Source organism: Pseudorca crassidens, chromosome 5, assembly GCF_039906515.1.
Source record: "Pseudorca crassidens isolate mPseCra1 chromosome 5, mPseCra1.hap1, whole genome shotgun sequence".
Classification (NCBI taxonomy): domain Eukaryota; kingdom Metazoa; phylum Chordata; class Mammalia; order Artiodactyla; family Delphinidae; genus Pseudorca; species Pseudorca crassidens.
Genome location: NC_090300.1, coordinates 37,178,457 through 37,192,944, shown reverse-complemented (window position 1 = coordinate 37,192,944; position 14,488 = coordinate 37,178,457). Strand labels below are relative to the sequence as shown.

The 14,488-nt window shown below is 46.9% G+C and overlaps 1 protein-coding gene across 1 annotated transcript in view; it reads left to right on the top strand.

Annotated features, from left to right (window-relative positions):
* Positions 1-753: 753 nt before the first annotated feature.
* Positions 754-14,488, top strand: part of TF (transferrin) — a 31,356-nt gene continuing 17,621 nt past the window's right edge. Inside the window, exons 1-8 of the mRNA XM_067737771.1 lie at positions 754-911; positions 2,878-3,050; positions 8,964-9,072; positions 9,851-10,027; positions 10,769-10,916; positions 11,715-11,770; positions 12,297-12,475; positions 13,204-13,381. Of these exons, the coding sequence (XP_067593872.1) occupies positions 869-911; positions 2,878-3,050; positions 8,964-9,072; positions 9,851-10,027; positions 10,769-10,916; positions 11,715-11,770; positions 12,297-12,475; positions 13,204-13,381 (1,063 nt within the window). The 5' untranslated portion in view covers positions 754-868. The remainder of the gene's footprint in view (positions 912-2,877; positions 3,051-8,963; positions 9,073-9,850; positions 10,028-10,768; positions 10,917-11,714; positions 11,771-12,296; positions 12,476-13,203; positions 13,382-14,488) is intronic.

Below are 14,488 nucleotides of genomic sequence, written 5' to 3'. Positions count from 1 at the left end.
TTTGGAGACCACTTTTCTGGAGGGACCCAGGGATGACCCAGGGCAATGAGATCAGGCCACATCCTCTCCTGGGTCCCTTTCTTTGTGTTCATGTGTCACTTGTCCTGAGTGTCACAGAGTCTTGATCACATTCCAGGGCAGCTTCTTGTAGGAGAGACATTGTCTCTCCTGTGACTCTGTCCCTAGCCTAGGTGTCCAGCAGGCTGCATGAAGGGAAGGAAGTTTACCGGTCCAGCATCCTGTGCTCAGGAGGACGCATGGGGAGGGACAGCTCCTCCGTGGGCCTTTAAGGGCCCAAGAAGGAGTAGGATTTCTGGATACACCTGGGAACAAGTGAAAGAGGTTGAGCCTGTTGTCTTTGACTTGTGGTCAGCCTTATTCTTCTCTCACACCCTCTCCCAGGAAGGTCTCTGCCTGTCATTCTCCTGTTCTGGTGTGTGTTTGGGGCAGTCCCTTCCTTCTTCCATCTGTAGAATGAGCACATAGGTTGGTTCAGGACCAGCTGTGGCACCCTGGGATTCAGAAGCAGAGCCACCCCCGCCTCTTTCCGCTGCAACTCTGCTCCTGGCACAGAGCAAGCGCGCGTTAACAACGGGGTGATTTTTCTTTAATTCCCTTCCAGTCAGCATTTTTGTGTTGGATTCCACCCACGGGTCTGTCCCAGAGGTCAGGAAATGAGGTGATCAGCCTGAGCGAGGAATGAAGGGGGAGGGCTGAGGGGCGATTGGGCAAGCGGGCTGCACAAACAAAGGGGGTCAAAGATTGTGCTTGGCCAGCCCCGCGGGTGATAAAGGGGCGCGGGGTGCAGGGAGGTGGCCCAGAAGCCGGTCCGTCTGTGCTCGGCACTCCGCTTCGCAGACCCGGGAGGATGAGGCTCGCCGTCTGCGCTCTGCTAGCCTGCGCGGTCCTGGGTGAGTGCGGTCGCTGGGAAGGCCCGCAGAGTCGCCGGCCCGGGCGCCCCCTGAATACCGGAGCCCGCCACACCATCCCTGGGCTCCGCGTTGGAACTGGAAGCCCGGACCTTTCCTTCGCTTCTCCCCGCTGCACCCTTGCATCTGCTTCATCACTGCCTCAGGGACAGCTCTGCGCTTGTGCGCACCTTCTGGTCCTGCCTGTGCCTCTGCCACATTTTCACCCCCTCCTTGCTTCCTCCTCCTGTCCAGAAAACCTTGTAGTAGCGGAACACAATAAATTAGAGCGCTTCCATCACGGTTTATCAAATCCCTTTGCTGCGGTCTCAATCAAGTCCAAACTGCTTAGGATGGCATTCAAGGCCTCCCCAGATCTGGTCCCACCTCCACTGATAGTCTGATGTCCCATGGGTGCCCTTGGTGCTGACCATGCCCCACTAATGAGGCAGGGCAGTTGAAGGGTTTGGAGCATGGGATTTGAAGCCAAACTTTTTGCGTCCCCAGCGGTGAGGGGGGTAGTACAGCCTGGCCTGGAAAGGTCCCGTGAGAGTAAATGAGGCTGTGGATCCAGGCACTAGTGGAGTGGACTTTGCTGCACACATCTGTGCTTCGAAGCCTGTCACTGTTAGGCCCCCTTTGTCCTCTAACTTTTGCTGGCCAGTAGTGGTGCATTTATAATACCTTTGGAGCCTTCTGTGTTTAGCTACTTGTCTTTCCTGAAAAAGTTAACCCTTGAGAGTCGACCCACCTTACTTGCCTTTGCCTACCCGCCCAGCCCCCAATCCTAACCTCAGAGAATCTCACAGGGCTGTGGAAGGTAAATGCATGACTGAGGACAAATTCCTGCCTTTGGGATCTCAGGAGGGGTAGTTTGGGGAGGGCCTGGAGGAGTGGTTTTTGGGAGAGTCTGCCACTGACTCCTTGTTGCCTCCTTTGATATCCCATGGGCAGAGGTGGAATAAAGGGTGGTTGGGGGACAGGCTTCCTGTGGCCTCTCTTTTTCCATCCTGGAGAACTGTTCCCTCCCCCTCTCTTGCTTTGTGCATTGTGAATATTCATCCGCTTCCTTGAGCCAGCCCTGTGCTGTTGATCCACAGAATGGAGATGACAGAAGGCTTTGCGGACAGTGCCAAATGCTCATATCATGGGGACAACACATCTGCAACCCCATGGATTAATTGCCACAGACATGGCTGGCTTTAGCTTCTCATAGTGGCAGCCAAAAAGCCTAATGGTAAAATTGAGGGAGGGGTCATTGGAAACAGAGAGAAACATTGAATATGTGGAGTTTCTAGTTATTCTTGGAACAGAGGATGACAGATGAGCATCACAGGCAAATTTATTGCCTCATCAATCATGTAGCCCTATGTACTGGCCAAGCACATGGAAAACAACTCAGAATGTTATCTTCTTTTGTTCCCTGGGCAGAGACCAAAGTCTGGAGACCTGATTTCTAGGCCAGTCTCAGCTACTAACAGGCTGGGTAACCTAGGGTAAAGCATCACTCTCTGAGCCCAGTTCCCTCATCTCTAAAAGATAGTAATTACTGGATGATGTAATTCCTTCCCTGCTGGCTTCCCAGAGTTGTAGCATTGAGCCAACACCTTGACGTAGCTGAAAATCCCCTGTGTATACTGAAGCTTGTATTCCATGGCAGGCCACGGGTCATGAGGTGAATGAAGGAGGCTCAGAGAACACAGAGGAGCAGCTTATTGTCTCCAATTGAGAGCTGATAGTCAAGTCGGCATCCCTCTGGCCAGCACAGTCTGGTCAGTGGGAAACTAAGAGGACATTAGGGTGCCTGTCACTTGTCCCCAGACTCAGAATGCAGTGGAAACTCTGTCCTTTGTTGTTCACGGACAGGAGTGGGAGTGGACATGATGGAGGGGAAGTAGACTTCACGACCCTCCAGAGGGTGCTGCTGTCTCTCCCACTGGCACAGGGACCTCTGACCTCTCTCCCCTAGGGCTGTGTCTGGCTGTCTCAGAGAAAACTGTGAGGTGGTGCACCGTTTCAAGTCATGAGGCCAATAAGTGCTCCAGTTTCCGTGAAAATATGAATAAAGTCCTCGCTGATACTGGTCCTTTTGTCTCCTGTGTGAAGAAGACCTCCTACATTGATTGCATCAAGGCCATCATGGTAAGTCGTGGCTGCCTAAAGGAGAGCAGAAGAAAATCCATACTTTCTCTTTCTCCTGTTGTTTTGGAATCATTCTGTACTCACAGGTAGGAGGCTGCTGTGTGGGGCAGTCAGCCCCTAGTGCTAGTAAAATCACTTTAGAAATGGAAATACGAGCAGTCACCTTTAATGAGTCTTAAAGCAAAATCTAACATGTTCTGAAAGGGGACTCTTTTGAGCCACCAAATTCTCTGAACTCAGAGAAGAAAACAAGAATACATGCTATCAGAATGACCATGTAACACTATTTTGGAGGTTCCTGATGCATCACAAGAAGTAGATGAATGGTACACACAGGGAAGAGGAATACATAGTCATGATTGCAGTTGATAGCTGATCCTTTTGTCTTCTAGGTTTTCCAAAATACTCTTCGCTCCTTTAACATTGTTCCTGCACATTTGAATGTGTGTCAGACCCTGTGCTGGGCAATGGGGCTGCAGTAGTGAATTTAAACACACATGCTCCTTACTTTTGAGGAGTTTACAGTCTAGTCAGGAGAGAAGAAAGACATGAAAACAAGTAGATGTGAAATTTCAAATTGTGTCATGTACAATGGAGGGAAAGAAACAGAACTTTCAGAGGAAACCTGCTTTGGCCTGGGTGTCAGGGACAATCTCTCTGAGAGGGAGCAATGAACCTGAGACCCCAGGGATGAGCATGGGTAAGCCTGCCAAAAGCTATGGTAGAATACACCAGGTAGTGAACCATAGCATGTGCAAAGGGCCTGAGACAGAGGAGAGCTGGGCTTGTTTGAGTTTCTGTAGGGAAGGTAGGGTGACTGGAGCAGAGCAAGCAGGAGACTGGAAGGAGGAATGAGGTGGGAGAGGTAGACTCAGCCAGATGGAGCATGATTAACTCAAGGAATCAGTGATTTGGTATAAACAACTGGTCTGTTGTGTGTGTGTGTGTGTGTGTGTGTGTGTGTTTATTGAACCTCAGTTACTATCATGGATTAATTATAACTCTTGATTTATGACATAATTTCAGCTTTGGTGTATGCATACCCCTCTTTGTTTTTAAATATGTTAATAATATAAAAATAATATTATCCACAAACCCACCAGAGGTTCTCAAAACTTCATCACTGCCAATAGCTTATTTCTAGGGCTACTGTGTGGCAGTATTGGATTCTATGGGAACAACACCACTTGGGGTAGTGTAAGCCACTGGCCCTACTTACAACTAGTGTGTGTTTCCCCATCCAGTGCAAACAGAATCCTAAAACTTTCTTGTCTTTTATTTTAATTTAAGACATATAGGTATGTGTGGATGATTGTACAGTTTTGCTTCTTAAAATATTTTATAAACATGCCATCGCTATGTGTTGTCTTCTCATACTTGCTTTTCCCTCCTCAATATTATGCTAAGTTTTCACACATGTTGTTGAATATAGCTATTGTTCATTCATTTTCAGAGCTCTACAAAAGTCCATTGTGTTAGTATACCACAATTTATGTTTTCTTTTCTGGTCATAAGACATTTGGATTTTTTCCAGTTTTTTGTTATTCTAATCAGTGTTTGTGGAATACTTTTATACAAATCTCCTGGGACACAAGAATTACTAGTTTCTCTTTAATATATATGTAGGAGCAGAGTTTCTGTGCCATGGGATATGTGAGTATTTGACTTTGAAGATGATGCCAGATGTATTTGGTTTTTAAGCAAATCCAATATGGTTATTCCAATTTCCACTCTCCCAGCAGTGTATGAGAGCATAACCCATATCATTCTTGGTGAATTTGATATTTTATTATTATGAAAAAATCACTATCTCTGGCAGTACTTCTTAACTAAACTCTATTTTTCTGATATTAGCATACATACTACATCAACTTTCTTTTGGTTAGTATCCTCTTCCTATATCTCTTTCCATTCCTTTATTTTCAACTTTCTGTGTGCTGATCTTTCAGGTATGTCTTTTGAAATTTGTATATTGCTGGATTTTGTTTATTAATGAAATCTGACAATCTTATTTATTTTATGTGGTAAATTTAGACCGTTAATAAATTATTTTTTTTAATAAATAAATTTATTTATTTATTTATTTTCTTTGTTGGCCTCGTTGGGTCTTCGTTGCTGCGCACAGGCTCTCTCTAGTTTTGGCGAGCAGGGGCTACTCTTCGTTGTGGTGCATGGGCTTCTCACTGAGGTGGCTTCTCTTGTTGAGGAGCACAGGCTCTAGGCATGTGGGCTTCAGTAGTTGTGGCACGCGGCCTCAGTAGTTGTGGCTTGCGGGCTCTAGAGTGCAGGCTCAGCAGTTGTGGCGCGTGGGCTTAGTTGCTCCGCGGCATGTGGGATCTTCCCGGACCAGGGCTCGAACCCGTGTCCCCTGCATTGGCAGGTGGATTCTTAACCACTGAGGCACCTGGGAAACCCAAATTATTATTTTTATTATTGATAAATTTGTGCTTATTTCTGCCATTTACTTTTTGATTTCTCTTAGTCCTGCTTTCCCTCTGATTTCTGATTTTTCCTTTTCTGATTTTTAAAAATGGAGTTCGTACATGTGTGTTCATTTGGATTGTTTTCCCTTTATTCCACCTTTCCCCCTACTGAAAGTAAATTTAAACAATTTATATATTTTAATGACTTCCCTTAAATTTTTACTGTACAATTTTAGCTTAACAAAATGTTAATAGTAAAATAATCTTGACCGTTATGTCCTTCTGAAACAGCAAAAGAACTCTGGAATGTAGTAGCTCAGACTTTGCTCTTCCCTGTGTAGATATTACTATTTGATATTTTATGTCTATCTTGTTTTAACCCTGGAATGTAGATACTTCATGTATTTGTTGGCAGTATACATAAAATACTATATAAATATATATTTATATATGTGTGTGTGTGTGTGAGTGTGTGCATGTGTAAGTTTGTGTATGCACCCAAAAGTTCAGAAAGAGGGAAGGAGACGGAGAGAGAGAGAGGCAGAGAGAGAAATTTGGACTTGTTTACATTTTTGCCATTTCATCTGTTTACCATTCCTTCTCTTTTTATTTTTTTTAAGTTTTAAAAAAATTTTTGGCTGAGCTACGTGGCTTGCAAGATCTCAGTTCCCCAACCAGGGATCGAATCCAGGCCGCGGCAGTGAAAACACTAAATCCCAACCACTAGACCACCAGGGAACTCCCTACTATCCCTTCTTATATTTCAGACCATCCTTCTGGGACAAGTTTTCCTTTTGAAATGTGTTCTTTTGGTGATACTTTAGAGTCAGTATCTTGGTGTTAAACTCTCTCCATTGCTTGCTTGTTTGTTTTCTCTGAAAATGCTTTAATCTCCCCCTTATTCTTGAATGGTAATCTTGCTGAATGTATAATTCTAGTTTGATATTTTTACACTATTTAAAAATACCATTCCACTGTCTCCTGAGTTCCACTGTAGTCGTTGAGAAGTCTGATATTATCCTATTATTCCCTCAATCATCTCTCTGGAAAACTTTGAGATTTCACGTCCTTGGTTGGTGATGTTCCATAGATTCGCTATGATATTTCCAGTTGTAGAAATCTTGTTACTTATCTTGCTTAAAGTATGTTGGATCTGTGGAATCATGTTTTTCACCAGTTCTGGAAAATTTGCTGCCATTATCTCTTTAAATACTGCCTTTTCTTTAGTTCCTTTTTTTTTTTTTTTTTTTAATTCTAGGATTCCAAGAAAACATGTTAGGCCTTCCTTAACCTAGCATCTATATCTTTTAATCCCTCTTTCATAGTTTCAGTCTCTGCACCTCTTTTTTGGCAGCATCTGGGATGAATCTTCAGATATAGCCTCCAGTTTCCTAATTCTCAATTTAAACACGTCTAATCAACTTGTTGCCCATTCATTCACTTTTTTTTAATTTCAACAACTATATTTTTTGCTTCTAGAAGTACCAGTTTAAACAGCTTTTCTTTTTTATTCCTGATAATTTCCTTTCTATGTTTATCTCTGTGATTGTAGCCTTCACTTTGTGCATAAAGCACATATATAGCTCTTCTCCAATAAAGCACATATATAGCTCTTCTCCATTGTTTCCGACCATTCCAACATCCACAACCCTTGAGAGCCCAAGTCTGCTGTTCCTGCTGATGCCCATGCATTGTGGCTTACCTTCTTTTGGGTTTGTTTATCTGCACCTGGGAAGTCATGCTTGACTTTAATCCTGCCCCTCCCTGCTGGTTCAGTTTCCCTTCAGAATCCCTGTTGCTCTTGTGGACTCCATGAGTTAGGCCTCGGCTCTTTGGTTCCTGAGCCCCTGAGGCCCCAGTGATTCCTGCCCAGGATCCTGGTGTCTGGGCCAAAAAAGCCCCAACCTCACTGCTCTAGGATAAGCTCTTATTTGTTTACTCATTTATTTTTATTCTGTGGTGTGTGAGGTGGGTGGGGACAGTCTCTGGAGGTTTCACCTACCTTTTGAGATACCAAGAAAACCATAAAGATTGTTTCATATATGGAGTCTATTTGTGGAATAAAAGAGTCCTTCACCATTGTGAATGTATTTAATGGCACTGAAAGGTACTCTTAAAAATGGTTAAATGATAAATTTTATGTTGTTATTTAATTACAATAAAATAACAAAAACAATTCCAACTATTGAAAGAAAAGTTTCAGCTAGACAAATATATGGTTTGGTTTACATTATTATTTTATTTCATTTAGAAATACTATTACCTTATTATTTATCTATAACATGACATAGATCATAGAGCTATAGTCCCTGCCTTGTAATTTAATCCATAAATAGTAAGAACTATTTATGGAGTACTAGCAAGGGCTTCAAGAAAAATCATTTTGATTAAAGATATTTGAAGCAAGAAAAAAAGCAATAAAAGTATGTTATGAAGTGCCTATATAAAAGATGGTGCTTCTCACTTCAAGAGAAAATAAATTCTAGACCTAGTGGGAAGGTATCTATAATATTGGTTATAGTGAACCAAGTGAACTACTGGTTTAAAGATGAGAATTAGTGGAAGCAAAAACTAAAAATGAAAACCAAAAACCCAGCAAGTAACAGTAAATGGGAGAAATAAACCCACACTACGTGGATTCGAATCCCAGCTCCATGACTTACTAGCTATGTGGCTTGGGGAGGTGACTTAAAGTTTCTGGGCCTCTATTTTTTAATGTGTAAAATGGAGCTGAGTTGGACAATGGTGTCTGTGTAGTTGATTAAATGAACAATCAGCCATAATGGAAGTAATAGTTAGCATTTAACACTCAGTTCAGAGTATAGGCTAGAAGTTAAAGCCAGAGAAAGCACCCGTCCCTGAACAAAAGACTCCTGCAGTTATATGGACCCAGGACAGGAAGAAAAAGTACTGAGTACTGAATCAGAGTGGAGAAGGATGTCTTCAAGGCTACCCTTCCCCACAGAGAATTCTCCACAGAGGCATCTGAGGAAGATCTCAGCAGAAGGCCCAAAATAAAGAGGTCACCAAATGAAAGGACCTGAACTTGAAATGTAAATATGTGTAACAGCATGGCCAGGCAGAGGGACCTGAGTCCTTGACTGCAGCCCCTTCAGAGCCTGTGGTGCATGGGCTGTGCACCCAGTCTGGTGTTGGCGGGCAGCTTTCCCCCAAGAGGCCTGCTGGTAAAGCCTCTGTAATTTAGGTCAGTCTTGAAAAATCACGATAGTTTTCTGGGCTAGCAGCTGGACTCCTCACCAGGGAAAACAGAAAAACGATCCATTCTTTCTCTTTGCAGGAATTAAGGAATATGGTGGCCAAATCCCCTCACCAGGGAGGTAGAGTTAACTGAAGCTTGTGGTGTTGTGCAGCTAGCTATTGGCCAAACTGAGTGTTCTTCTGGCCCCAGATCCAAGGAGCACCACCCAACTACAGATAGACCTTGCTCAGAAGTAAGGGCTTCCTCAGACTCTGGTCTGTTCTCTTCCAGGATAATGAAGCAGATGCTGTGACGTTGGATGGTGGCTTGGTATTTGAGGCAGGCCTGAAGCCCTACAACCTGAAGCCTGTAGTGGCAGAGTACTATGGCCCGAAAGATAGTAAGTTCTCCCCGGGGACCCAGGAAGGTGTTTGTGGCCCTTGTTCTCTCCTGGTAGATGCTGAGTCTTGTCTCATTCAGGCAGGTAATGGAGATTAGCTACTGAAGAGCCTGCCCCAGGGGGCAGTGAGTGGGGAATGAGAGGCCCTATCAACCACCACAGCCACAACCCAAGGCCTCTGGGAGCTTTGGGCTGGTTGAGGACTGGTGCTCAGGACACTGACCTCCTGGGCAGGCTGTGTGCAATCTGAGCTGCACCACTGGGGTTTAAATGTGTAAAGAGCAGCTCTCCAAGAACCACAGGTGCCACACACAGGGGAGAGATCACACAGGAGCATGAACTTGGAGCCCTGACAGCTTTGCATCTCATCTGAGAGCAACTCCACTGTCCCTGGGGCTGTGTGAGGGACAGAAATACTTAGAGAAAGTCAGGACTGTGGCCTCTGTTGCCACAGTTCCAGTTTCCAGGGGAGCTTGGCTTGGTAGTTGTAGGCAGACACTCCCTGCAAGGCCTGGGTAGGCAATAGCATTGGGGCATGTGTGCATGTGGCTTCTTGCTCCTGGGTTTGCCTGGAGGGTTGTTACAAATGTCTCCTCTGTGGTCCTTCCTTTCCCATGTAAGCCTAGGAAAGTTTTTCTGATCCTTCCCTCTTTAGAAGCCAACCCAACATAAACGTTACCTCGGGGTTCCCCTTCCCTACTCAGGAGCCCAGTAGTGATGAGCAGTGCTTCCCTGGGGCCCAGTTTGAGAGTCTTTCATCCACGCTCTCCCTTTGCAGTGCCGCAAACTCAGTATTACGCTGTGGCCGTGGTGAAGAAGGGCACTGAGTTCGGTCTGAAAGAGCTCAAAGGCAAGAAGTCCTGCCACACAGGCCTCGGCAGATCTGCTGGGTGGAATATCCCCATGGGCTTACTTTACTGGGACTTGCCTGAGCCACATGAATCTCTTCAGAGAGGTAAGCAGGCAGGAGGGTGAGTGCCCTCAGCAGGCATCTCTTCCTCAGATGCCCACATGGGCCACACTGGCGTCACTCAACATGATCAGGTGATGATATGTGATGACTCTGGGAATGGAGGTGGGAGGTTAAACAGCTTTAAACTGGCAGGTCTGCTGCACCAGCAGCCATTAGGGGCTGTCACAAGTCCTTTTATCTCTGAGCTCCTGACACCCCACCAGAGGTTGTCCTGAGGAGTCGGGGGAAGGGAACAGAGGGCTTCAGTCAGGGCCAAGGTTGCTGGGCCCCACTGTTCACTTCCCTGGGGTGCTTTCCTGTCTGTGGCTGATGCTTTTCCCATTCTGCTGGAGCTTTCCCTGGTGGCCATCTGCTGGCCATGAACTTGGCGTGCACCTCTCCAGGCGGGTCCTCCATTTCTCACGCATGGATCCCAGAGGAGACCTGTCTCTGAGCTGTTCCAGTCTGACAAGGCAGGGAGGGGGGCTGACGGTGACCTGGTCTTGGAGGGTGGCTGGCACAAGCCTGGTTCTTGGGGAGGGAAGAGGGAGGAAAGGGGTTAAACTCGTCCCTTTTTGGAAACCCTTAATCTTGAAGAGTGAACACTTGTAAAGGCAAACTGGGTCTGGGGGTGCTGGTTTTGTCTGGGTCTCTCTGTCCCATCATGAGCCTAAGCTGGGAGCTGTAAGTGCCTCTGGCCAGGCTGGCTCACGCCCTGTGCTTCTGTGTCTCTGTGTTGAGCAGCAGCGGCCAGTTTCTTCGCGGGCAGCTGCGTCCCCTGTGCGGATCAGTCGGCTTTCCCCAAACTGTGCCAACTGTGTGCGGGGAAGGGGACCGACAAGTGCGCCTGCTCCAACCATGAACCGTACTTCGGCTACTCAGGGGCCTTCAAGTGAGTGAGACTGGCTTCTGCTCCATCCGGGCTCCTAAGTGTCCAATGTCCTTGGCTGGAAATCTCCCCTGGCCCACAGCAGAGCCCAGTCTTCAAAGGGGCAACCAGGGGGCCTAATCGCCTCAGTGACACAGGGACTTAGTGACACAGCTGGGACTCCCCAGGCCAGGCCGGGCCAGTGCATACTCTCTTCATGTGACATTGACAAGGAAGCCCTCTCCTGGGGCTCCTCTTTCCGTTTCCCCAGAGTTCTCTCACTGGACTAGGCAGAGCCTGAAATGACGGGCACGGCCCTAGTGTCCATGCTGCTCTTCAGTGGCGGGCCCTCTGCTCTCCACTGCAGCAGCGCTGGCCGCTCAAGGCGCTGGCCTCTCTCCTGGCTCCTCTCACTGTCCCTGTGCAGGCAGCTCATGTGGCTGATTTCTTGCTCCCTCTCCTCCCTTGGTTATACTCTAAAGTTTTAGAGCCAGCCAAGGGCACCTTTCCTCCCTCAAGAGACACTATGCCTTTATCCTCCACCAGAAGTTTGAAAACACTTTTCTCATTGAAACATCTTCAGTGCCTTTTTGATGCTTTGGGGCACATGGTGAGGGTCCTCCAGCTCCTGTGAGCTCACCCCCCTATCTCCATGGTACCCTGGATATCAGTGCCCCATGGTGCCCCCTTAGCTGTGGGTCTTCGTAGAGGCCTCCCCCAGGCCCTGCCCTTTCTCCAAGGCTGGACAGTGTGGTCAGACCCTCAACCTGAGGAGAAGGGCCAGCCCTGCAGGAACCCTCCTAATGTGTCTCCTCCCCACAGGTGTCTGATGGAGGACGCTGGGGAAGTGGCCTTTGTCAAGCACACCACGGTATTTGGTAGGTGACAGGAGAAGCATCTGCAGGTCCCTTCAAGCAGAAGGCCTTCCTTTTCTTCCTGCCTTCTTCTACATGCTCAGTAGTCAGACATGAGCATAGTGTGTTCCTCCTTTCTCACTGCTGGGGTGTTTACCTGCGCAGAGGCGTGTGTCTGTGGGGTCCCCGGCTGGACTCCTGGGCTTCATCCTATCGTTCAACTTCCTAGACACTGGGACCCTTCCTCCTGGTCAGTGTTGCAATAGCAAAGGATTGGGAGGAGGTCTGGCCGGCCTTGGCCTGTAGTCAGCCTGCTGAGATGAGACCTCTTGTGGGGTGTGGGCAGTCACCCCTGCACGGGACATCAGAAGCTTTACCTGTAAATTGGCTGTGGGATCCTGAGCAAGTCAGTTTTCTTCTGGCTCAGTGTTTACTCTAGGCTTCTCGGCTCACACAGTTTATGATTCAGTGGGGTTTTGCAAGGGAGCAGAAGGGGCACCACACCTCACGCTCTGCCTGCCGTCGGCTCACGTGGGCTTCCCTCCCCCAGAGAACCTGCCTAACGAGGCTGCCAGGGACGAGTATGAGCTGCTCTGCAGGGACAACACCCGGGGGCCTGTGGACGAGTACGAGAGGTGCCACCTGGCCCGGGTCCCTTCCCACGCTGTCGTGGCACGAAGCATGGGCGGCAAGGAGGACTTGATCTGGGAGCTTCTTAACCAGGCCCAGGTATCGAATCCCCATCCTCTTTCCTGCTTAGCAGTTCCTGCTTGGATTTGGGGCATTTTCCTGCACTCCCTTCTTGCCACTGTAGAAGCCCTTCTGTGTTCAGGATACAGTGGGGACCATGCCACACACCATCCACTTGTAAGAAAGCACCCAGCAAAGCCTTCTTGGACTTGCACAGAGCTTAGTCCTGCATTATCATCTGTCAGACCCTTACGTTCTAGACCAGTGACATGAAGCTGCTCCTTCTTGCTCTATTCCATATCTCTCCCATTGGAAAGGAAATGATCTCTCTTCCAAGGTCCTTCAGCCTGACTGCAAGGGAGCTGCACACACAGCCAGCTTTCCTTCCCTAGAGCAGCAGAACACCAGAACTGAGCCAACTTTCTCTTATCCGGCCCTCCCGTCTGTCCATCTGTCCATCAAGGCAGCCACACAGTGTCAGCCTCTGAAGGAGATGTGTTTCTTGCACTCAGTGAGCTGTCATCCAGCCAGGGAGACAGGCACAGAAACACATTCAGTGAAATAGGGTGTTTGTTATATGGCCCAAGAGGGCTGTGAATGGGGAAGGTGCTGGGTGGGAAAGAACAGATCCGACTGCCCTCTCTCCTGGCATCTTGAAAATTTCACTTTTTAGTTTAGTTTCCTGAGTTTTAAATTTTTCTTCGGTCCCATTTTGCAGCATCCCTTGTTGCTGTAGCCATTCAGATCTGTGTTTTTACCACACACAGGAACATTTTGGCAGAGATACCTCTGAAAGCTTCCAGCTCTTCAGCTCCCCTCATGGGAAGGACCTGCTGTTTAAGGACTCTGCCAATGGGTTTTTAAAGATTCCTCCTAAGATGGACTCCTGGCTCTACCTGGGATATGAGTATGTCACCGCTCTCCGGAATCTAAGAGAAGATACACGTAAGTGTTTGCGAAGGATCGTGTGGCTCTAGGAGCTTGGAAAACTGGTGAGGGTGTGCACCAGCAATAGAGTCTTTCCAGGTATTGAACACCTGTCCCAACAATCCTTTGTCTGCCCTGCCTGTGCAGCCCAGTGTTAGATGAATGCTAAATGGCATCACCAATGGGCATTAAAGGAAATTCATGCTTAAAATGATTTGTATTGATACCAGCACTGTTTCCCTTGTATAAATCAAGGCTACCCTACCCACTTTGTGAAGCCAGTTAGCCTGGCGTGAAGTAAGTCAACTAGAATGAAATTGCTACAAATGTGCACATCTGAAGCCAATGCTATGGTCAACGTGTGCCATGGTGAAGCTGGAGCTTTAGACAGGTCGATCCTGCTTCTGAATTTCCTTGGGTCATTGGGGATGTGTTTGAAACTTCATTCAACAGACATGTATTGACCACTTATCTATAAACTGTGCAACGTGCTGGGCATACAATGGTGAGTCAAAAATATATTAAATTCTGCTGTCATGGAACCTTCAGCCCAGTGGGGAAGACAAATGTTGAAGGAATAGTCACTCCATTGAATGATCAATTAAAAATGAGAGATTTCCTCAGCAGAAGGAAAACAAAAACAAAAACCCAGAACAAAATATCATGGCTCTAGAAGAGTGCAAAACAAAGAAAGACAGGTCCCAGAATTGAGGTAAGGCTTCCCTGAGGAAGTGCCTCTTGAGCTGGGTCTGAAAGTTGGGTTGGTGTCCATTTATTCAGCCAACATTTATTGTACTGACCATGAGGCAGGCACTAAGGGTGCCATGGAGAACAAGACAGGCATGACCCTAGCCCTGGCCAAGCTTATGTTCTCCTGCAGGGAACAGACAATAAATAATGAATAAATATATAACAACAGCTCAGATGGTTAAGTGCTATTTCTAAACAAAGAGGGAAAAAAAAAAAAAAACCCAGCCTGAAGTGATAGAGTGCCTTGGGGTCAGGAGGAAACTTGACTTCTCATAAGAAACAATTTTAAGTTAAATCTAAATGGTAAGAAGCCAACTAAGAGACTGTTATTACCTTTGATTTCTAAGAGATTAATTCCTTGAATGGAATCTGTTT